Below are 25441 nucleotides of genomic sequence, written 5' to 3' on the forward strand. Positions count from 1 at the left end.
ACGGCTTCTGTGAGACGAATCCAGAAGCTGCCTCCTGTCAGATAAGAGCCAGTTTCAGCTAAATCCAAAGGGGACCCGCCACTGGCCAGAGCCAAGCCACGAGCAACAGTGTTTCTGCCTCAGTGAGAGCGTATTTAAGGAAAGGAGTATATTTTTATTTTTTTTTTTCCTAAACTCTTAATTTCCAAGATTATATAGAATAGCACAGCTGGGAGAGAGGTGTGAGAAGCAGCCCTGCAGCCCCCAGGTGAGTGCAGCAGGAGGGCAGGAGGTGCTGCAGGCAGGCAGCAGCAGTTCCCCTGCGGGCTGTGCAGGGAGAGGCCCCTGGTGGAGCAGGCTGTCCCCCTGCAGCCCATGGGTCCCCCATGGAGCAGATCTCCACGCTGCAGCCCCCCCATGGGTGGAGGAGCCCCCGCTGGAGCAGGTGGATGTGGCCTGGAGGAGGCTGCGGCCCATGGAGAGCCCCCGCAGGAGCAGGCCCCGGGCCGGAGCTGCAGCCCGTGGAGAGGAGCCCACGCAGGAGCAGGGGGTCTGGGGGGAGCTGCCCCCACCCGTGGGGGACCCGTGCTGGAGCAGTTTGCTCCTGGGGGATGGATGGATGGACCCCGTGGGATGGAGACGTGTGGGAGCAGTGCTTGGAGAGCTGCTGCCTGTGGGCAGCCCCCGCAGGCTCAGTTCAGAAGGACGGCATCCATGGGAGAGACCCCACGGGGAGCAGGGTCAGGGAGGGACCCTGAAGGAGCGGCGGAGACGAAGTGCTATAGAGTGACCGCAGCCCCCATTCCCTGTTCCCCTGCACGGCTTGGGGGGAGGAGGTAAGAAGAGTATGCATGGGGGAAAGGTCTTTTTGTTTGTTTGTTTGTTTGTTTTTAGCTTCTCATTTCTTTAGCTTGTTAGTAATAGGTTAAAAATGACATAAATCTCCCTGTGCTGAGTCTGTTTTGCCTGTGATGATAATTGTCAAGTGATCTGCCTGTCCATTTCTCAATCCTTGAGCCCTTTGCATCATATTTCCCCACGCCCCCCCTCTCCCTTTGAGGAAGGGGAGTAAGATCTGTTGTGGTGGAGCTCAGCTGCCGAGTTGAGTAAAACCACCACAATCTCTCTCGCCATCCGCCTCCCTGCTGCTCTCTGCTCAGTTTAGGTAACTGCCTATTCACTTTCCTGATTTTTGCAGATCCTTTCCATGGACACCTATCTGCACTTTGTAGAAAGGGAGAAGGGCTGGATGCTGTTAGTGAACTTCTCTGCTTCTGAAGAACTGAGACCCTTCTGGGACTCATCCACAGGTGGATAAATTAGCCATTCGATTGACCATTATTTTTATAATGAGTTATGGATTTGACTAGATCACCGAGTGAGCAGCAACTGTTCTCCATGGGCAACTAACAGTTGTAATGTCCATAACAGCAGCGCTCATTAGCACAACTCAGCGTGATGACTGAATATTGATTTTTCCTTTGAAAATATACTTGGGAGTCTTGGCTGATCTCAGAATTTCCTGGAAAATAGAGAGATCCCGTAAAATCTTCAGCTACTTCTGACATTTCCATTGCTTTCCCCCAAATTATATTCCTCCGAACTATTTATTACAGTGATTCAGTTGTGCAGTGGACAGGTGGGCCACAGTAATTCCCACAGGTAAAATCTGGAATTAAATTCATATGCCTAACAATACAGTGCCATTGTATTGTTATTTTAAGACTGTCTGACCTTGACTAAGTTATTAAGTAGGTCCATGATCTGTATGTTTTAAGGACCACACTGACCAGCAGCAGGAACTGTACTAAATAAGAAAGAGAAGAACTGAAGGTGAAGGATCTTTACAACATCACTGAGCAAAAGCCTCTGTAAAGTAAGTATGGATTAGAGTGATTGGCACCTTGGTGCTCTCCAAATCTCTGTCTAAAAATGAATGAAAATTGTTTTTGTCCTCTTACACATTGAAAAAAAAATGATTCGCCATAAACTTCTTGGGGAAAAACACCTGCTGCTTTATTTCCTGCTTTTTCTACTGAAAGTAATAAAAATACGATGGCAGCTTCCACGTGACAGACACTATCATCCACAGCTTTCAGGGCATCAGGATAAAACTGCACATGTAGGATTCGTTTTAGGCCATTTATTAATATCTAAATGAGGTATAAGTACATCTGATTGAACAATAAATGCTCCTCTGTGCTTTGGTTCCATTATGACTTCTCAATAGGTCCACTATGACTCATTATAAAAAGCAGCAGTCAACCAAAGAAAACTACATGAAACAGATGAGGCTTAATGTTTTCTATAAACCTTGTATTACTCTGGTTAAATTAGAGTGGAGTCTGTGTCCTTCCAAAGAGGTACCCAGGTCCATGCTTTCAAAGGCGCTAAATTTCTGCACTCTCATTCCAGCTTTAGCGGGGTTGGACTTTAGGTACCATTGACTAAATAAAATAAACATTTGGATTAATTAGAAAACATGCATAGAAGGTGAGTGGGACATAGCTAATATGCCAGTGAACTACATGTGACTTAAGTTGTATTCATAACTTTGAATGAGGACATATGCTAACTAGGAATATATCTTTCACTGGGAAACAAGAGTTGTAACCAAAGAAAAAAAAAAGAGACAAGCAAATTTTACAATGCTTGCAGTGTTTATGTGGACAAATACATGGACAATCAATTACAGATGGAAAATAAAATAATTACTAAAATAATTACTATGTTGTGCAGATCTCTGGACTGCAAATCCACTATTGTGTCAGAATCAGGACGATGCATAGTAAATTAGGGTGTATTAGAAGAAAAACAAGCTAACAAACAAACAAAAAACAGGATCAGAGGAATTATAAGGAATTCCTTATAAGGAATATAAATGAAGGGGCACTCTTTTCAAAAAATGAAAAGCTTTGTTGACTGCTATTTCACATTACTTCACAGTTATATAAAATTTGCATTCAATACTCAATATTTCAGCATTTCAACTGCTCGCCAAAGTACCTAAGTATTCATGCTTGCTTTTTGATCCCTCCCTCTGTGGAGAAAAAAATTAAGGAATACATACAGAAAATAATAATTTAACGGAAAAACTTCTGAATTACACAATGTGTTAAATTATTATATTTGATTTTTTTTTTCAGGTGCAATAATATACCGTAGTAGGAAATTTTGTGAAAACATCAGGCATTTGGTAGGGAAGAGGAGGAATAGCAGGATCTGTACAATAAGTTTCAATTTTTGCACAAGCACTAAGATCATATCTGTCATTATTTAAAACTAAATAATAGAATACCGACTTGCTTCCAAAAATATTTTGCTTTTGATAGATAAAATATACATCTACTGATAACCTGTGTTTTATGAAGAAGGTAGTTTGTTTTGAAAGTGTAGGTGTTTGTCTCACTCTAATAAAGGAAAATGTTAAATAGGACAAACTCTTTCACCCCTCTTAGGTCTTTCCAGAAATCTGTTTGTATAGTCACAGATTTTAGGACACTGCCTCACATGTCTGAATCTGTTTTGATCTAGGGAATTGCCTTCTCCACTATTAAAAACAGTATGCTTAATATATTTAGGAAATAAACACAATGCAGGCACCAACAAGGCTTTTTCCCAAAACAAGTCTCCATTTAAAACTTTATTTTGTATGTTTGGAACACCACAGGAAACATAGAAACTTGTAGGCACAAATGACTTAATATCCAATTTTTGAATAAAATATTTGCTAATGAAATCTCAATGACACATTTTTTGTGATATCTATATAACTTAATACATACGATATACATACAAAAGTCATGCGTTGTAAAGAGTTGTTTTCTCTATATGTTTGAGTGCTAAAGTTCACTGTAGATTTTATATGTTAAATATGTCATATTTCTTCCATACACTTTAAAGAGTTTATTAGACTAATATCACATCCCCAAAGAAAACACTAAATGTAATAAAGCTGCGTATTTTCTTTGTATTTTTTCCTGTATTAAAAGGATAAGTAATAGCAAAACAAATGTTTTAAAACAGCTGACATATATGTAAGATATGCATAAACTAGTAGTATAAACCAGAATGACAATGCAAGGGTATAAAATATGTTCTGTTTTGAATCTGTGGTCCATGAGTAATATTGCTTCTGTACCGGCCTTGCTTTGATACATGCAAGTCCATGAAATAATTCATGGCTCATTATGTAGCACGAGAGGAATGAACTGGGAATTAAAGGAAATGGTTCTTAAGACTAACATTTGGCAGCTACTTGTTTAATTTCCAGCTTTGACACATAATTACTCTTTTCTTTCTATGAGGCACATTCAGCAAAAGCCAGGGGCCAAATTTCAGCCCGTAATGTCCTTGCCATCATAACCTTTTTGGTCTAATTCTGATCCCCTACTCTGTACCATGCAAATAATTGTTTCAGCTGAAATAATAATTCTAAAAGGATAATTTCTCTATATGGCCTTCTTTGTTTTGGTTTCTATTGTAATTCCATGCTGGTCTCCTAGAAGTGCACTATGCATAATGACCTTTTGGCATCAACCTGTTAGCATCAGTGGGACATCCTTGTCCTGCTGACCTCAGTATATGACTCATTGTTCCCCAAGTGTAGTCCTGCTTTGGATTTTGCAGTTCTATTAGTGGAATCCAGTGCTGTAAAGATAAGTATCTTGAACCATTTGCTTACAAACAGAGTAAATGTATAAAAATGTAGAAAAGTCATTCTAAACATAGTGCTTTTGAATGTTTTGCATCCCTGATCTGGAAATATGGTTTGACCTATTGACACACTGAGAAAGAAAAGATGCACTTAGCTGTGTAAACTATACCAGGCTTCTTTATATGTTTTAGGAAGTATGTAAGAGTCTGAAGACTCAGTCTGACCAAAGGCAGACAGAGCACTGGATGGGGACCGGGGAGATCTGTTTTTCTACCTTGGTCTGTCACTAACCTGATGGGTACCCTTGTGCAGTTGCTTTCTCTCTTTGTGCCTCAGTTTCACCACCTGCAAAGTTAAGGTAATGATGCTACCCTTTGTGTAAAGCGTTTTGAGACTTATGGAGAAAAAGCAATGCTTAAGAGTCAGGAAATTATTGCTAAGGAAGAGTCTTAGCCTTTTTTCCTGCTCTCTCCAGTTTTCTATCATAAACACCAAAACTTTTTCTTCTTTAAATCAGTAGGAGTTTTACACTTGATGTTAATGCTGCCAGGACTTCTTCTGAGTAAACGACATAAATTGTGCTCCTTTCTAGATAGTGCTAACAGCAGATTTTGCTCAAAGACATATACTATCACACTACCTATGAAATATCTGCACTTTTGTTTGGAAAGGTAGAAGGTAAACAAGCAATAGCTTTAAGAGCAACAAGGTAACAATTCTTAATGTTAATACTGCATTTGAACATCTATTAGAAGACATTTATAATGCAACAGCATGCATACTACTACTAATAATACTTGACGGCATTTTCTCATAGTATGGTTTTGATGTAAAAGTTTCCCTAAAATATGATGTTGGTTTTATTATTTCAAAGCAGTTCTTAATGTGCAAACTGTAGCTTATACAATTTTGATGTGTCTTTTTAAAAAAAAAAAAAAAAGTATGTGCTTCTTTTATCTTTGATGATCTTTGTTATGAGTTGGATACATACTTTATTCATTCATATAATTTTTTTAAAAAAGTTTTAAGAGAAATCCAGAAAAGCTCACATTTTTAGCATTTATCCCCTTTAGAAGATTTTGAGAAGAACAGTTTCCCCTGACAGAGTGGTTCAAACCAGGTTTTTTTTATTATTATTATTTCTATTCTGAGCCTTGTATTGCTCTGTAACACAGTACTGATTGTAACTCTTAATATGCCAAATCCTGTAGTACTTACCCAGCAAGTCTTCTGTTAGAGACTCTTGTGGGTCCTAACAGCAGATGTAGGATTTGGCTATATAAATAGTCACAGCAGTTCAAATTGTGTGTTTAAACAGTGAATATAAAACCCTTTAGGCATTATAAAGGCAATAAACCTAGCAATGTATGAATGCAAAACCATTCTAACTGGAATATAGTGATGGAAAGAAGTTTTACTCAACTAATATGGTAATTTGAATGAAACCTTTCTGTACTACACTGACCTCTCTCCAACAGCGTCAACAAGTTCAACAAACTTCCAGTCCGTTTGCAGATCACACTATCTGTTCATTCCTCCATCAGCAGTTCTTAAACTGAGTCTTTTCCATAGAGGTTTTGTACGGAACTCCCCAGCCAGTCCTCCATGGAAAGTATACTGTTTGTACGTACACACTGTTTTTATGATCTGACATTCTCCAACGGCAAACATCTGTTCTTCTGAAATATCATGGGGTCAAAAGTACACGTCATTCCTGGAGTGATAGGTGCAGAAAAGATGATCTCCATCTCTGGCTTTTCCTCATCTTCCAGTTCAAACTTTGTGCCATACAAGAAAGACATCTCATGCTGGGGGTGGTAGAGAAAATCCCCATTCCTTCTAACTGTGCTAGCTCCATACTTCCCTTTAGTGAGAATTAGTTTATTTGACAGTCAGTACTGAAAATTGCACAGAACCATTTGTCCACAGCACTCTTAAAAGAGTACGATAACTTCATCCAACATGCAGTTGTATGTCCTAGGCTTCTTTGTTGACATCGGTTTTTCTTTTAGCATTATACATTGCCTTCCAGTGCAGTTACATGCAAATATAAATAATGTTATGATGCTGACTTCCCAAATCTTCCACAGTATGCTAAACATGAATTTTCTTTTCTTGTGTAAATTATTAAATTAGGTATCCTAACCAATCTTTTTTTTTTTTCCAGTTCCTGATATTTTTTTCCACTGATATCTAGAACACACAATTTTTGACTTTTTTCATAGTAATCACAATAACTCATTTTTTTCAAATTACAAATATTTCTTTCAAAACAGATACCAATCAATAAGGTCTTGTATAGTTGTTTGCTGTCTGTAGGTAATATCAGGCAGGTGAGACAGCATTACTCCTGGCAGTGCAATATCACATGACCACACATTTGCCTTTCAGCTTCTCTTTCCTTTTCTGTTGCTTACTTTTTTTGCCATCAATTTGTAAACTCACAGTCCTGCGTTTCTCCAGGTTTAACAGCTCTTGGAATAACTCCTTCACGTTGTGGTTAAGCTTGGCAGAGGTCTCCATGAAGGCACACTTCCACTTCTTGGCCATGGCTTCTCCTTCACTGCTGTCCACTTCTCGATTTTGATTCTCGTCGTTTTTGTTCCCAACCAGCATTATAGGAATGCTTTCTACATCTCCCTTAATCTGACATATTTGTTCATAGATTGGTTTGAGTTCCTCCAAGGACTGTCGGCTGGTGATAGAGTAAACCAAAATGAAAGCGTGTCCCTTAGAAATAGAAAGACGTTGCATGGCTGGAAATTGATGGCTTCCAGTAGTGTCAGTTATCTGCAAAGTGCATATGCTTTTATCACAGCTGATCACCTGCCGATAGGTATCTTCTATGGTAGGAATGTAGCTCTCTCTGAAAGTACCTTTCACAAATCTCAAGACCAGAGAACTTTTGCCAACTCCTCCTGCCCCAAACACAACAACCCTGTAATCATTGCTTTGCTCTGGCATGTTTCTTGCTGTGTCTGTTGCTCAGCTAGAGAGAAAAATCTAGGAAAGAAAATAAAAACAACAACAATGACATTAATGCAGGTAAATTCAGGGGTTATACTTATCTTTTCCCCCAGAAGAGAAATGAATGTGGTGGAAGTGATGACATAATCTGCAATAGTTAAGAAGCCTTGCAGTGGGTCATAGAATTATTTATTTCAGTAGTAGCTTTAGGACTTGCAGGCCAGCCTGGAATGGTAACAAAAGACCGTCTTCATCACTTCATGACTTATTTGAAATGAACATTGTGATTCTAAGTATTATTCTTACTGGACTAACATCACTAGAATAAAAAAGCTACATCCAGGAACTGATATTTTGGCAAGGCCAGGGCCTGAAAAATTATATAAACTGAACTACTCCTTTGTCTCTAAACAAAGTGTCTTCAAATCATCATCAAAACTGTGGAAGACACATGTACAACAGTCAATTACTCTAAATATCTTATCTCTTCATAGTTAGAGAATTTATCTGCAGTGCCACTAGACAACATGCATTCATGGCATGTTAAAAATATTTGAAGATTATTCAGCAATAGCACCAGATTCACTTTGTTTCTAACTCTTTGAGAGTGTGTAGCCCAGTTTTATACATTTTTCCACTTTCATTTCAGGACAAAGAGTACAACTTGATAAACCTAGATAGTTTATGTTCAGTTTGACTTTTCATTCTAATGTTTATTTCACAGCAGATGATATTTGATTGGAGATATGCTATACTTATCAGAAAGGTAGTGAAGGCATCTTCACAACATTTTTAAGTGGTCCATATTGCCAGGCTTGGCAAATTCATATGTTAGCTGTCACTCTGATCTCTGAAGTTAGTGACATTTGACAAAAAGTATCTGTAAACATTGTGACCACAAATATTGTCATCATGATTAAATAATAAAAATGGTAGAGCTCTCACAGAAGCTCTCACAGGATTGAAAGCTATGGTTGTTTTTGAATACATTGAAATAAAAATGAAGATGAATTGGTCCTCCTATCAGTAGCAGCTCATTAGGTACACAGCATGTACAAGTCTCATTTTTGTTTAGTGAGATTTAAGTAAATGAACACTAAACAACTGAACCCTAGGAGGTGAAGAGAGTCTAGGATATACTTGCTTTTTAGGCCAAAGCAAGATAAAGCGTAGTATAAATATGTGGGACAAACTGCAAAATGTGGTGCACACTTGTTTGTTCTGAGGAAATTGGGATGATTTAAGAGGGAATATAGTAATTGAAATACCAGTCTCTTGTCCAAGTGCCCCAGTGGTGGTTGAAGTTGCCTGTTGTAATGTTGCCTAGGTAGCAGCTGATCCAGAACAACCCACAGGGCTTCCTTACTGAGTCAGGAAAGCCTTCAAGCTATTTCTTCACTACAGCTGAAAGAGAGGTTGTGTTGTGGAGCAGAATTTTAGGTTACCATTTATCTGTGCAGCACAGGGAGAGTAGCAGTAATGTTGTAGAGGTATGAATGTGAGTAGAGCCCCAATGGCCTTTCCCCAGTTTCCAGCCGACACTGAATTCTGTATTTCTCCATCTTCAATGCCATTGCTGCCTGTGCCAGTTAGATTAAAATTGTGCCTGCCCATGCTGCACTAATATTTTCATTTTGCTGTTCAAGCGTACTCTGATTTTGTTATCCTTCTTGTCCAGGGCATCCCTAGTCTTTCCTAATTCTTATGTCTGAGTAAGCTGAAAACATCTGTCTTTACATAATGTGTTGGATGAAGGAATTGTATTTCCTCATCTGCCACACCATAGGCAGAATAACCATTGCAATTGGGGATGCTGATCCTGAGGCATAGCGCAGAGCTGTCACAGCTCTGCCTACCCAGCCTAGCTTCAGGCAGAAGGCAGCTTCACCCCCTTCCATCTCTCTATGCTGCAGTCACTGTCACTCTCGGAGACCTGTTTAAATATAGGAAGGAAAGACTGATAAATAAGGGTGTTTATCCTGAGGCACTGAAGCAAAATTGTTTCTCTCTGCCAGTAGAATTCAAAGAATTGAATAGTCACAGAAAACTCCAGTGTAAATGTTTATATAAGAGGAAAACCCTCTGAGGAACAAGAAAAATGTGCAAACAGCTCATGCTGTTGAGAAAACAAACAAAATCAAAGTAGGTAGCAAGAAATAAGAGATGAGGAAGCTAGCAGGAACCTATTCCACTGGGAATAAACCTATGCATAAGACAGTTGCAAACAGGCAAACTGAGAAAAGTTGTAGAGCTTAGAGTTGTAGGTGTCTGCAGAGAATGAGCTACCATGAGTTAATAATTTCTATGAGCAAGAAGGCAAGAGAGAAAAGCATGACTACCTCACCTCTGAAGCAGCTTAAGTGTTGCACAATCGGATAATATGTAGCCTAGAAACAATAGGATAATGAGGAGAGAAAGAAAAAAAAAAAAAAAAGCATTTGAAAAAAAGGCAAAAAAAAAAAAGCATTTGACGGTAAAAAACAGTGAAGCATTGTGAGTAAAAATTAAAATTAAAAAGCTGCCTTGTGTATTCCTTTTGTATTAAACTGCTTGCTTTAAGTATACTCAGAAATCTCCAAGAAAGCTGGCACATACGATTGCCCAAAAGTTAGAATAAATTGAAATGTGACATTTACGGTATAAAGTATTAAGCATTTGAAAAGCTTCTAAGGGAACCTGAAATGACATGGTAACAGTATTCAAATACATAATAAGTTGTTGCAAAGAGGGAGAGTGTGTACCTATAGTGCAGAAAATTAGATAGATGGATAGATAGATAGACAGACAGACAGACAGACAGACAGATGAAATGGAATTAAAGGGATTAAAAGGTCTAAATTGCAGAAGAAAATTTCATATTAGACAATAGACACTGATGGCCCATGCTTAGCCTGCTGCCTACTATGGTCCCAGGGCCTTTTGCTACAGAGTTGCTCCCCACCTTTTGGGCAGCCCTCAACCTGGGCCATTGCAAAGAGTTAGTCTGTCCCACATACAGGTCTGTTAATCCTAAAGTCAATCATTTATACCAACATAACAAATAAAGATTAATATTTTTTTGTCCTGTTCAGGAGCTCGGAGCAAACAGCATAGAAGGCATTTTAATAGCACAGCAGAAAGGCTTCCATGGATAATTATTACTATGTAGTTATATTCTCTTGTGTATCTCTGGTCAGAGATTCTCCTGCAGTGAAATTCATCCTGTGTGACTGCGGTGCACTTGCACCCGGTAGTGCATTTATTAATGTGTTTTATACTGCCCTATTAGGGTATTGACTTTTCTTCATCTTGAAGTGCATTGATTAAAACACACAACAAGACAAAGTAAAGTCCACATTGTTTCACCAATTCTTTCTCACCAATGTGGGTATGAAAAAATGAAGTTGAAAAAAGTTTCAATTTTCAGATGCACAATATCTTCTTCCCTTATCCATACTTCGCAAACCTGACCATTTCACATTTTGCATATACAAAGCAGCGGTTGTTTTTTACACTAAATGACTGACTTATCCATGAGTTTGTGTCTAATAGACTCACTTGCAGCTTTTGATATGTGTACAAATTTCATAATCAAATTTAGCATCCACTAAAGTGTCAGGTTTAATGAAACTATCCTCACTTAAGAAGACAAAACACTTTTCATCACATGTATTCATACCCTTCCTGTTTTAATTGGTCATTTGCAGAGTTCAGAAAGTTACTGCATCTCCATGTACCTTTGCTGACTTAGCTCTGTTGTCTTCAGTTATTCTGCTAGCACGAAGACTCAGCTGCTGATCTCAGTGGGCTGTTGAATGGGACAAGGTCTGCCTCCAGTTCAGGCTCAGCTATAGACCTTTACTAGCTGCACGGGAATGCATTCTTTTACTAGCTGTTTCTGACATGTCAGGTAAAAGAACCAAATCTTTATGAGAGTAAGATACAGTTTAGGGGCTGAGTCTTTTTGATATAAAACTGACCAGCTAATTAGATAAAAAATATCAAAAATGTGCATTTAAATGTTTGAAGGTACCTCGCATTACAGATTATGCAGTCAATAATTTAAACTCTTGATATTCTTTGGGTGAGTAATTACATGTGGGTATGCTATCATCTACTGAATCAGTGCCGCCAATCCTGTATTTAGTCACTGTATCTTCATAGTTATCTTCTGCCTATAAATAGTTTTTTTTTTTTCTTTTTTTTTTTATCTCACTTGTCTATCCGTTATATTTATGATATGACTATTATGTTTGTATTTGAGCCATTAATAATATATTATTTCCCTTTCACAGAAAAACATAATAAATAGGAGGGCTAAATTCCTACACATCAAATATTTGGGTTTAGAGTAGAGACAGATTAGGATAATGTGTAGGCTTATGGTGCTAGTAAAACCTTTCTCCTTTGTAAGCAGGTAAGAAAAAAAGTGTTCATCCTCCAAACACAGTTTTGGTTTTGTTGTAAAAGATTTTAACCATGTTGCATTGTCAGAATTCCATACAATGTCACATGTTGCAAATTTCTATGAAATTGTTTGGCTAGATGGTATGTTTTAGGCTGGCATTCATTTTATGAAAACAAACAAACACAAACAAACAAGAACTGATACTACATTTATTACCTGGAGTCAGAGGCTTTAATTTTGTCTTAGGTGATCCAGTTCTTGAGCTTTTATTGCATCCTCCTGAGAAGTCTGTCTAATATGCAATACAGCTATTGTTAGACACTATGTATTAATTTTTAAAACCTCTTTTTCCTAACATTAAATCATCTCATGGTAGTCACTGATTATTAATTAATCAAATAAATAATTTATTAAGCCTAAGGACATGTCTTTGTTTGCATTCTCATTGTTCAGAAGAAAATCCAGTTAAGTATGAGCAATACATTTAGTTTAAAATCTTACATTGATATAAAATAGCAAACCATCTGACTATCTAGTCATGACACTACTATACAAAGATACATGGTGCAAGGTGGAGAATAATAGAAAATGCAGGAATAAGATAAACTTCAGCGTGGTTGCAAGGATGGTGGCTGTTTCATTATGTTGAAGATGGAAAAAACTTACAAACTATATACAGAGGGTTTCCACACAATTTTTACTTGTCTGTAAAAAGGCATTTCTGTGGGAATACTTTCAATATATTTGCCAATGAACAGAGACATAAATATAGACATAAAGAATGGGGATTTTTCTACTTCTGGTATTTCCATCTATTACAACTAGACTCTTTTATTCTTTACCCTTCCTTTTCTTTGCCTGCTTTGCTTTGTTCTTTTCTTCTCAATAGAAATTATGACATGTTTGAAGACAAAGCAGCTTCAAAACATAAGGTTCTAACGTGTGTGGAAAGCACTTTTTTATTCTTATGCTGAACAAAATGTTCTCTGAAAGCCTGCTTCTTGATGATCAGCTAATGTAAACTGTGATTTCTTCTCTGCAGGAATGTTGTAACACTTAATTTATGTCAGCTCTGGCTTTTATGCAGGTGTTGTTCTTGCTATCTTTGTTAGCAGAGAATAATATTTTCATACTGTTAATGCCTGTGTCAGTGATACTTGAGAAAAGCCTTGGTCACAGATAAATATCTGTTGGAAACATCTCATCTTTTAACATGATATTTATGTAAAATAGGAGGACAGCTGGCCAAGTCACATCTACATAATCTGTCCATGCATGGATTAATGGTACTAATAAGGGTAATTAAAATTATTTGATGCATTCAGAGCAAAAATGCTTCCTGAGTTGGCTTTACCATGTCAAAATTTCAGTTTATTTATACATTGATGAATTCCTTGCACTTGAATTTCAGTCTCTGATACTTATGTTAACAGCTACTATCTGGAGGTTGCTGAATATTAGATTAAATAAATAAATACAGGTTAAAGGTTACTTATTCATACTTTTTGCAACTTTTTAGATACCTTCACAAGACAAAATTACAGGTGGGCATTTTGGACCATAGCTTCTTCCATACAAATTGAAATTGAAATGCAAAAATGTCAGATAGCAATTGACTACATTTTGCTTAAGGTATTTATGCAGTGCCAGAAACCTTTAATCCAACTGACCAAAGATTTCTATGGGGTTTCTTGTCTCTAGTGCAATTTGAGCAAAGTGTCTTGCTTTAGTCCAAAAAAAGTAATTTTTGCCTACAGCTGTTCTACCTAATACCTCTTGGAAGAGCAATTCATTCTTAGGAAATGTAGTTTTGCTGATGATGATGACTAATGACTTAAATTAGTTGCTTCCTGGGTCTCCAGCACCAGTTATGTTGTTGTTTCATAGTAATAGTTTTTTGTTTGTTTGTTTTGTTTTGTTTTATTTTGTTTGCTAATTAGCCTAAAATATCATGACAGGAGTACCTCCAAGACCAAAGTTTATGCAGTTCACTGACTCCTGATGAAAATAAACATTGATCTCAATCAGCTCTGCATGATGGTGAAAAATAATGCTTCAAAATAAAAGCCAGCTTCAAAAACAGTGAAGAATGATGTGCTTCAGGATTCCCAGCGCTGAGTGGCCAAGAGCTAATGTACTGATTTACCAAAAGAAAGCTGCATAAATGTTATGTATAGTGTTGGCATCATGAAGATGTGGCCTGTAGGTCCCAAGATCCAATTGAACATTGTTTCTAAAATCTGCATATACAACATTCACGTAGTATAGGAGCTCTTGACAGTGAAAGGAACATTAAGAAGATCAGTAATTTTGGCAGGTCAGTAGATGTAGCAGTTACACTTGATGTGAAAATTTGCAGGTAACAAGTCATATTGACCAAAGAGAATTCAACTTCTGGACACCGAAAGCAGCTTAATAATCTAAGATCTGTGGAGAAATTACTGAGTGTGACCCACAAAAAGATCTCACTGAACGGAGCTTTTGGAATTCCAAATTTATTTTCAAAATCAATAAAAATATTGGGTGTTGTAACAGGCAGACAATGACATCCAGATGTTCTCAAGTATAGTTTGAAAGAAAAGCAGTGACAATTTAGTAGTTTGTACCATCAGCCAGAAGGAAGGAGACCAGACAGAGCTGCATACAAAATAATGTCCTCTTTGAAAATAATAAACAAGGTTGCATGTCATAAACCTACGTTTTTTCTCTGACACACTGGCTTTGTTATAGCATTTGCTTGATATTATGTCTGAAAGTAAGAGGCTTAATCAGACATTCTTCTTATTCAACATACTCATAGGAAGCACAAATTCAATCTACAAATTCAGTTTGTTTGAATGGAACCATACAGTTTTAGAGGTGGACTCTCTACCATAATTGATTTTTTTTGAATTTGAATAGAAAATTTTGAAATTTTATATATAATAGAAAAATTGATAATGAAAACATGAACATTTTATCATGAAGACATGATAATAGAAAATAGAAAATTTATTGTTAAAAATTTACTAATTGAAATGAAAACAGCGTCTCAGTCTGTACAATACTGGATGGGACTGAAAGAGCAACAAAATAAAATTACTCTGTACAATCAGAAAGGAATCAAACAAAGTGGGTACTCTGGAGGAGTTTGGACTAAGTGATCATAGCATGTACTTTCAAGTATCTAAAAAAGAGAAAAGAAAGAAATGAAATATATATATATATATATCAGTATTTCAATGTTAGCTAAATTGTTCTTTGCGTTTGGGGCCAGATTGTCCATTACATTGCAAATGTGTGTGCATATACAGTCTAGTTGCTAAGCTAGTAACTAGAATTCACACAGAATCACAGAGGATGGCTGGGATGTTTGGGGACCTCTGGAGGTCGTCTGGTCCAGTGCCTCTTCCTAAGCAGGGATACCTAGGGCAGGCTGCCTAGGTTCATGTCCAGGTATCTTTTGAAGATCTCCAAGGAGAGAGAGTCCACAGACACTCTCGGACAACCTGTGCTTCCTGATGTTCAGAGGGAACCTCTTGCATTTCAGTTTGTGCCCACTGCACCTTGTCCCTGGGCACCACTGGGAAGAGCCTGCCTCTGACCTCTATGCACGTTCCCTATTCATTGTAAATGTATACTTCTTTCAGGGAGGTTCTCTTGAGAGCTTTAGTAGATTCTGTATATACTGCTGCCTTAACATAGAGTATGTAGAGTAGTAGAAAGGATAACAGTCTTTCAGAATAATTTGTCAGTTTTTTCCTGTATTTCCAGAAGTGGGATATTGTCTTAAGAACACCTGTTTAATGACAAATGTGCATTTAAAAGAGGTAGAATCCTATTTACTATTCTGTGGTCAGATATGTCATGTTGTCCTCTAGCAAATTGTCATGTTTTTATCGTGCCCATGTTGAACATCTCATTTCCCAAAACAACGCCGTTTCAAAACTGTTCGAGCCCCTATAAATTATGTCCCCTATATTATAGCCTATATCCCCTATATTATAGACCCTATAAATTGTATCAAATGGATCTAGATTTTTTTTCCCTTGCTAAAACAAAGAACCCAAACCTATAGTTGTAAGAAAATCTTCACAAGCTCTTTTGACTAATATGTGTCCAGCTGAAACTGTTGCAGTAGTTTCACTAGGCAACAAAGAACTGGAAAAAGAAAGAGGAGAGAATTAGATATGTTTTCTATATGGCCAATATACAGCATTGATGTCTAAAACTGAAGTTTTAGAAGTATTGTTTCATGTTGAAGAAGGCAGGATTGAAGACAGAAAAAGAAATTATGTGGAAGTGTCTATTGATTTCCTTTTCTGCTGTGAGTTTATTTGCACAAAATGCTGAAGATGCTAGGACTCACCCAACATTGAGCTTTGGAGTCAAGAGTATACTTTTTTTGTCTGTTGTGGTCCAAGACCTTTCAGAAGAAGCCCTTTAGTAATGTATATATACTAATGAATTGGTACCATAAAAACAGATTTAACATATTTGAACCTACTTACCACATGAAAAATCTTTCCCACTTTCACAAACAGAAATGATATCAAATACCAAGTTTACCCAGGGTGGACTTGTGTCCTACTGGTTGTCACTTTCCAGTAAGTGGACTGGGTAATCTTAAAAAAAAAAAAAAAAAAAAAAAAAGAGAGAGAGAGAGAGAGAGAATTTGTTGACTCGGTTACTGTTTAAATTCAGCTTTACTTTAGACATGTTAGATACTTCATTGACTTAACTGGTACTGCTTTCATATTTATAATTCCATGTATTGTGAGATTCATGATAAAAATCCCAGCATGGAAAACAAGACAGTTGCGTATAAATGTATGCATTTACACAGAAGAATGCACGTGTCCATGGAAAACTGGTTTCTGTTCAGTAGAGAAAACTGTACAAAACCAGTGGCCCTTTTGCCTTTGCTCCATAGTCCTCAATTCTTTAGTGTAAATTTGAGAATATTTGTCTTGTATAGAAGGAGAATCATCGAGAATCAAGGCTTGCTGACTTGTTCAAATGAATATAGATCCCATTGTTGCCTTTCTTTGGCATACACATAGCGATTGCTATCTTGACCACTGAGATACTTCTGGTATTCTTATACAGCCCAAATAATACCCAATTCAAAACAATGTGGATTAGGTCTAACTGAGAATATCATTATCTGTCTTGCTGTCCGTGTCGTACACGGCTAGTCCTCCAAAAACACTACCACCCAATATAATACACTTTGCAATTGCTTGTTAGGCAAGAACTTGTGAATTGGCTAATGCAGTTGGGTTCAGGACCCAGAATGATCTCTAGTGAGTGATTAAGCAATGCAGTTCCATTGTAAATAAGCTTCCAGGCACTTGGAAGAAGCCTGTGCTTCCACCAGAAATTGATGCAAATCAAAAAGGTCAAAAAACAGCAATTAAAGTATAACTCTGTGGTGTGATACAGGAATGACAGATGTCTGATATGTATTTCTAAATTTTCACAAGAAAATATTTGCTATTTAGGGGAAAAATATTTATTTTTTCTGCTGAATTTTTCTTTAACAATTAATTTGCAAATCTGCATCTCAGAACTTTCACAAAAATGATTAATTTTCTTACTGAAATTTTGTCTATTCTGAAGAGAAAAGTAATTTCTCTTTTTAAAAATAAATAAATAAATAAATAAATAAATAAAAAGAGGGTTTGCAGCAATATTTTAGCTATTAGTGGTAGCCAAAATTTCATTATGTAAATTACTAACAGTTTCAGAACAGATAAAAACTGTCAGTCTATATTTTCAAGCAAGAATATAAAAATAAATAAAAAAGGGTGCTTCTCCTATTCTTAACTTCACATTAATTTTAAGGCTGAACTACTGAACACTTAAAAGGTAGGAAACACCTGGAGGCCAGGGATGGATTTGCTCTTTTCATATGACTGCTTTCCAAAACACAGATTTTAAGGAGTGAAGTTAAAAGACTGTTATGACTTCATTGACGCTTATCCTGATTCACCTGAAACCAATTCTATTACCTCCAGTCAAGGTGAGGGAGATCGTATTTCACTGCCAACAGAGAAATCAGAGAATTGTTTTCATCTCCTACGCCAAAGTCTAACATTCAATTCAAATTGCTTGAGAAGAGGTGTTCCTGAACTCAGTGTCAGTGGAAAAGTGTCTGTGAGTGGCTGTCTGTCACAGCCTTGATACCCCTTTTTTGACATTTTTCTTGTCTTCCTTTGTTACTCATCTCAAGGATACAATAATCATACTCATATTCATACAACTCATACAATAATAAATATTTTTTGGCATTTTCTCAAAAAGGAAAAAAAAAAAGTATGTTCTGTATCAATTTATGCATACAGTTGCATTGGCATTTAGTCTTTGATCACTGCTTTTGCAGCAATAAGATAATACAATTTTTTACATCTTTTCATTTTACTGCAACATAAAGAGTGTAGTGAAAGGATCCTTTTGCTGACATAAAAAATCTTTGGGTGGAAACTAAAAATAACAATCAGAATAAAGTTTTTTTTGTTTGTTTGTTTGTTTGTAACGTCCCTATAATTTGAAAGGGAAAGTAATATTTTTAATATCTATTTATGTTTCATAAAATTTCATTTTTGTTCTAGTAGGTAAGACTGATAATTCTTCAATTAAGTCTAGTAGCACAAAACATTAAGGGGAAAGAAACAAATATTTGGAAGGAGCCATACACACTGAACCAAATCTTCCATGTCAGATAATGTTTCAGTTTCTGTATATGAATGGCCTGATACTCATGCTGCCTAGAAGCTGGAAGGTTCAAACGTAGCTCATTATTTTTTACAGAATAGTTACCGTTCTAGGTTCACTGCAAATTGAGAACAATCCAAAGTAATCATGTCTTCTTAAAAAAAAATAAGAAAAGAAAAGAAAAAAAGGAAGTAAAGTATTAGGTTAAAAAGAAAATAAGTGGAAGGGTGTATAATATAATATAGAGTTGAATGGGGTCATTCTGCAAGGACACATTTAAGCCAGAATATTTTTTATTGCAATTTTTCTAAAGTAAGCTAAGCCTGGGGGAATAGGGCATACTCCATCACAATGAAAAGGTGTCTGATTTTAAGACATGATGAGGAGATCTTCACATGGGCAGATCTGTTGGTTAGCACAAAAGTTAAGTTATCTGGTGAAACTCAAAGGAAAGTAAAATCAGCACTAGTAACAAACCAGAATAAGCACAATCAGTTTATATTTTATCTTTTTTTTTTTTTTTTTTTTTTTTTATATATATATATATTACAGACTGCAGTGCTGATGTAGGATAATATGGTCTTGATCTTTTGGGATGAAATAGGAAGGAGTCTTGCCTCTGAACTCCAGTCATTTTCTGAATAACTGCTCTGCACTATGAGAAGAGGATATTATCCAGTCATTTTCTGAATAACTGCTCTGCACTATGAGAAGAGGATATTATCCAACCTGATGACCAGCAAGGCTTATGCATCTGCTGTCGGGCCACTGTTGTGTAAACATAAGTGCAGCACAACCTAGAAAAAAAATATGCTTGCATTTGGCTTTCTTATGGGACATGTGGAAAACTGTGTGTCCAAAGATGTTGACCCGTTTGCAGAGAGATTTTTCAGTATAGGCAACATCCAGTGAATAGTTATGTAGCACTGGAAGAGACCTTCTGGAGTATCAAATCCAATTCTTTGCTATTGCAGGCAAGCATTTAACATAATCCTTTCCATTGAGTTCCAAAAAAAAAAAAAAAAAAAAAAAAAAAAAAAAAAAAAAAAAAATCAGAACCTTTTCTTTCTATTAGAGGAACAAGAAAGTAATTTCAGTACCTTGCCGCTCTAATGGTTTGAAAACGTCTACCCTAAGTGTATTCGCATCCCATTTATACCCATTTGTCCTTTGCTTTACCAGAGAAGATAAATAATCGTACATTGCAGTCATTCTACCGGACTTTCAGTTCCATGAGGCCACTGATTAGCAGCTGTGCATTTGAACCTATTCTGTGTTTGGATAGCTCCTCATGCATGAGCCTCACAAACATCGTGTGCAATGTAAGAGAGAGCACAAAACCTGGATGGGTACCCGTCTCACAGTCCCTGAACAATGGCACAGATGCCATTCCATGAGAAATGGGCACTACTGCATTTAGTCAGCACAGCTGGATCCCCTGGGGGCAGCTCCTGAAACACGAGTGAAGTCCATCAGTCAGAAAAGTAAGGGGAGGGGGGAAGAGGAGGGGGGAAGCAGACAAAATAACCATCTGACACAGAATTAACAACTGTGGGATCTGCAAAACATTCCCTGTACAATAAGTGTAAACACTGGCAAAGGTAAAACAGCTATCAGTTGTAACAGCTTCATTTATAAAGAAAAGCATCTGGACACACACATCACGTACCTGTAAATGGGTGCATTTTTAAGCAGGCATATGTACATCATATGTACATCCATGTACAATCAGGCACCCGTAAAAGCAAAAGATTTGGAAAATGCTTCAAAAATGAAATACATCAAATCTTGTTGCTCCACTCTGAGCTCACCCAGCTGTGACTGAGTGCTGCAGCATGCAGTACATCCCACATTTTATGGGAAAGACAGCAAGGAATTCGTACTAACTCTGAATTCATGTCACTCACAGACACTTGAGAATAACCCCTCATGAATTATTTTTGTTTATTCAATTGTGAATTGTAAAATATTCTAAGCAAATAAAATATTTTCCAGCTATGAGAGGAATGCTGCAAAGTTGTATTTGTTTCAAAGAAACACCTGGTGTTATTTTATTCCAGCTCAACATTTTTGAGTTCTTTCATCACATACGGTAAAATGTAGCTTTAAGATAAAAATAAAAACAAACAAATAAATAAAATCTCTCTTTAAATCACTGCAATGGCAGCAGTATAAAGTAGGACAAAATTCAGCACATTGAATTTTAATGAAGAAAAAAAAATAATGTTATGAAACCATTACTAGCATCCCAACACACAGAAAAATAATGTTATTTGGCTGGCCAGTATGCATGTGACCAGCTCCTGCCTCCCTTATCAGCCCCAGCTGATAGCATGCCATGTTCCCTACACACGACAACAACTTGTATCAGATCTTTCAGTCGTAACTCATGCAAAACTCTACTGACTTCAGTGTAATTTTTTCCTGAGTGAAGACTGTGAATGTTGGTCAGAGTAGGTAGAAAGACCTCTAATTAACTTGCAAAGCTATGTTTTTGAACAAGGTAATGCAGAAAAGCAACAGAAAAGAAAAATACCTGTGAAAGAACAGAATGCTCCAAAAACTCTTCAGTTTCTGCCTGTCATCGCACCAACTGTTCGCCCTTTCTGCTGTGGGTTTTCTCCACCAGAAAGGAGTCCGCGTCTTAATCAAGGGAGCTGTAGCTCTGTTGTCTGCCTCACGTCCTGTGCTGGCTGCTGCCTGCTGCCTGTGCTGGGGCTTGTGCTCCTGCAGCTCCACTCCTCTCCCGCTCGCTCCTCGAGCGCCTGGGCCGGGGCTGATGCTTTTGTTGGCTCAGCTGCAGCCTCGCTCTTTCTTTCCGCTGTTACAGATGGACTGACTCCAGCCTCCGCTGGTGCTCCTGCCTAAATGGCGACTGCACAGCTCATCTAGGCTTTTAACTGCCACCTACTGAATAATTGTGGAATATGTGTATGCATGTATATTTATATCGGCTGTGAAATTCTGGGTTCCTCTCCAGATGCAGTACATTGTCACAATTAAACTTTAAGCCCTCCAAATATTTAGTAGCTCATCACTAAAAGCTGTAGTTTATGTTAATCTGTGCTTATATATTTTTTTCTTCTTTCCTTTTTTTTTTTTTTCTTCCTAGAAGCTAAATATGGAACAAGCCTGTTCCTTTAACTTTAAAAGCTTACAAAGCCTTTGGTTAGGCTAATCCCCAGTGGGCATAAATCATCATAGCCCCATTCAAATCAACAGAACTCTGCTGATTTTTATAACGGCTGAGAAATTCATCGCTTAGTTCCAATATTTATTTGCAAAAGGACAATAGAAATCAAGTACTAAAAACATTCAGTAAAAACAGAATTCATCCAACAGAGCTCCTCAAAATTTCAGTCACTGGAAGCAGATGAGATAAATTTTTGGTGTGTGGTTTTAGAGACCAGTGTAAAATAGTTTTCATGGGTTTTATGGTCAAATGAAAAGTAAACAAGTACATTGTTTTTCCAACTCTAATTGTATTTTTTTAATGAAAAATCCAAAGACAAGATCTAATGCTTCCTTCAGCTGTTTACTTCTAAATCAGGTCCTAGAAATGCTCAGAAAGGGTTTTTCTCTCCAAAGCAGAAGTGGGGTCCAGCAGGAGATGTATGATCTCCCCCTCCAAAGGGAAGCTCATGCCATGGGTATCTCCATAAACTCTCAGGGGAAGGTGTGGGGAGATGGCACTTTATAACCCTGCTGCAGGGATGTGTAGCACTATGGTTGCTCTAAGCCTGCAACATGTAGATGGGCTGAGCCATGAAATAAAGGGGGCATGAGGAGCACTGCCCAGTGAAGGACAGGTGGCATCCAGCACTCCGGCACAGTGGTACTGAAAGTGTTCAATTTTTAGGCTTGCTGTGGCTGCTTAGAGAAACAAGGGTCAAGCAGTTATCTCACAACAGCTGCTACGGTTTGTTAAATGCCACCCTCAGTAACGGGTAGCTTTGCTTTGCTTGTTTTCATGAAACATTCATTCATTGCCTTAATGCTTTTGCTAGACACAGAAATGAAAAGGTTTTTCCTTTACATGTGCATTTTACAGACCTATAAGCATATTAGGATACAGGATGACCTGGGCAATAAGCCCTGAGGAAGTGATCTGTGCTAGGTGCAGGTCTGGTGCAGATTAATCCTCACCCCTGCCTGCACAGGCTCCCAGACAGCAAGTCCTGGATCCAACCACGTGCTGCTCCAAGCCACAAGCCTGCTTGAGCAGCCTGCTGGCAAAGCCCTGCCAAGGGTTTTGTCACAAGTATCAGCAATAATTTAATCCTGTGTGCTCAGAGAATTGGTTAATTAGTACCCTGAAAGCAAAAAGTCAAGGTATTATAAAACCATAATTACTGCAACAAAGCAAAGCTTAATCTATAAACTGTATAATATTACACAGGGATTCAGCTTTTTCCTGGTCCTGCCTCATGACAGCATGAGTGTAGGATACGGCCCCACTTATTCCAGAGTCTGCAAAGTGCTTCTGTAGTTACAAACAATGCAGATTCCAGTGATTACCAAAAGTAACAGATCTCAGACCTCAGCAAGAGTGCACTTATTGCAAAAGTTTCTTTCAACTTGCCTTAAAAAGTGGTAAAAGTACCTGGTGAGCATTACAGTCATGGTCTGTGACAACTTTTATTCACTCAATTTATTCTAGAAGTCTGGGATATTTTAATTCTTGAACCCTATTCCAACAGGAAGCATGTTCAATCTTTCAAGAATGTGTCTTACAAACTCCTGATACTTTCTGAAATGCTGTTTACTTCAATTACAAGGACCATTGGTATGGCCTGCTTCCAAAGAAAAGAGATCTCTCACCTGCAGATCGCAGGCACCTGTCTGCACTTGCAGACACAAACTCTAGTTCTACAGCAGTCACCCCTTCACTCCTCCCATGGCAATCACAGTGAGATCTTTCTGAGCAGGAGTACAGAGCTACACCACTGCACTGCAATGCACTGTAAGGTATATTTGTATGGGATTTTCCTTCTTTGAGGAAACCTGTCATGGCAGCTTCTGCCCTCAGTGGTGGCTTTGTAATGCTGCTGCATTTAACAGGCTTGTCCAGGTGTGCAAGGCTATGCAGGCTTCCAAATTCCAGGCATGCCTCACCTTGCCATAAATACAGAGGATTCACAGCCAATTCCACAGGCCTCATCCAGGATGGTACCATACATGCCAGCAGCTGTACATCAGAGTAATTTCCCACCCCAGTCTGACAGGGACATTGCTCCGAATGCTGGGTGTCAGCACTGGGACACAGCCCCAGAGGGAGCCTATGCAACCAGGATTGCACCCCAATGCCTCACGAGAGTGTGTTTCATTTGCAGAGCAACCAGGATCATAGAGTCCTTTTGAGTCCTTCACACCTGAGTCCTTCAGCCTAGCGTTCAGTCCTGCTCTGTTAGTGTTTCACACAACCCTGGCCTTGCTGTGCTGTTCACGCTGAAGAATTGCACCTCTCTCAGGGGCAGCAAGGACCTCTGCTGTGAAACCCTGAAATACATGTACGTACCAGTGCGCCCCATGCATTGCTGAGCAGAAGGGATGGTGGAGAGGGCAAAAGTACAAAGCCCCATGAGACTATTTCTATTAAAAGCTTCCATCACAAGGAAAAGCCTTATGCAAGCTACACAATTGTTGTGTCTCTGTACTGCTTAGGAACAAGAGACCTCCTTAGTTAGCAAAATATGAGCTGTCTTAAGCTTCAATGCACATTTATCACAAAACTGCATGTGTGCTCTGAAGTACAGCTTCTGAGTCAAAATTCAACCCATGGCCTATGTACAGCTTGCAAAAATGAGAAAAGCTTCTTCGGTTTCCCTGTAGGTTTAAGATGAAGAAAGCTTGCTCAGTTGTAAAGATTTTTTTTTATTTTTTTCTCTCTGCAAGGCAGGACAAAATCTTGACAAAAAGCGGCCAGCAGAGGTCAAGGGCTAGGCTCAGTTTCGTCTTTTCTGCTGTGTGTTTCTCCTGCTAATCTTTCTGCTCCCTGGAACGCTCTCAGTAAACCACATGCCAGCTAAAATACATACGCCTTCTCCTCCATACTTGGAAAACTACTGTTTTAGCTATGCAATGTCATAAAGAAATCTAGTTCTTCCCTACAACTATCCTTAAAAAAGGCTAATAGTTACCCTTGATCTTCCCACTGTATTTCTGAGTTATGTTCAAAAATGAGTTAATGATTTGGCTTCATCAGCAGTGTGTAGGAGTACATCAACTTTACAAAAGGTCTTAGCATTATTATATTTTTATAAAGGTTTACTGGTGTTTTCTTCCAACAGGAAGAAATTGATCTTCAAAAGAGGTTATTAGGAGTGTTTGTCCAGGATGGCTGATGGTCAGCAGTGGATCTGTTAATGTCTTGTACTTGGTGCAGTAATTAGATTCCTACTCTGCAAAATAGGAATTGTATTTGCAAATACAGTATGACTGTGGCTACAGGACAGGTTATCATAAAAGCTGTATTTTGGATTTGTGCACTATATTTAAATGGTACTTTCCACCACTTTGTAAAAGAATCATACAATTTGTGTGGTCTTTTTAATGTCTACACATTGCTTTGAACTTGAGAAGCTTTAAAAAAGATAGTAAAATAAATAAATAAAAAAAGTAGTAAGTCTACTGCATATGATTCGGAAAATATAAGAATCAAATTATTCACTGCATCTTTACAATTTGGCTAACATGCACCATAGCTTACTTACAATGCACTGCAGGATGTGACTGTCACTGGTAAAACTTCATCT

At 37.9% G+C, this 25441-nt stretch overlaps 1 protein-coding gene and 1 long non-coding RNA gene across 13 annotated transcripts; one reads left to right on the forward strand and one right to left on the reverse strand.

The window, feature by feature from the left end:
- The first annotated feature begins 214 nt into the window (after positions 1-214).
- LOC140000679 (uncharacterized) lies at positions 215-3573 on the forward strand. Of its 2 annotated transcripts, XR_011805809.1 has the most exons (4): positions 215-815; positions 1178-1289; positions 1758-1855; positions 3126-3573. It is a non-coding gene; the product is annotated as an uncharacterized lncRNA (long non-coding RNA). The 2 variants fall into 2 exon arrangements; XR_011805808.1 differs by having other exon boundaries at positions 1178-1855.
- Positions 3574-3609: 36 nt separating this feature from the next.
- On the reverse strand, positions 3610-21578 carry DIRAS2 (DIRAS family GTPase 2). 11 transcript variants are annotated; one of them, XM_038170883.2, is made up of 5 exons: positions 21223-21572; positions 16481-16594; positions 12207-12278; positions 8872-9007; positions 3610-7639 (listed from the first exon to the last, which is right to left on the reverse strand). In XM_038170883.2, the coding sequence occupies exon 5, from the start codon at positions 7598-7600 to the stop codon at positions 7001-7003; it is 600 nt and encodes a 199-aa protein (XP_038026811.1). In that variant the 5' UTR covers positions 7601-7639; positions 8872-9007; positions 12207-12278; positions 16481-16594; positions 21223-21572; the 3' UTR covers positions 3610-7000. The 11 variants fall into 11 exon arrangements, 10 of the variants coding, with proteins under 10 accessions (XP_038026811.1, XP_038026810.1, XP_038026815.1 ...); XM_038170882.2 differs by having other exon boundaries at positions 12207-12282; XM_038170887.2 differs by lacking the exon at positions 16481-16594 and having other exon boundaries at positions 12207-12282.
- Between the last annotated feature and the right edge of the window lie 3863 nt (positions 21579-25441).

This window comes from Anas platyrhynchos, chromosome Z (genome assembly GCF_047663525.1).
Source record: "Anas platyrhynchos isolate ZD024472 breed Pekin duck chromosome Z, IASCAAS_PekinDuck_T2T, whole genome shotgun sequence".
Lineage (NCBI taxonomy): Eukaryota > Metazoa > Chordata > Aves > Anseriformes > Anatidae > Anas > Anas platyrhynchos.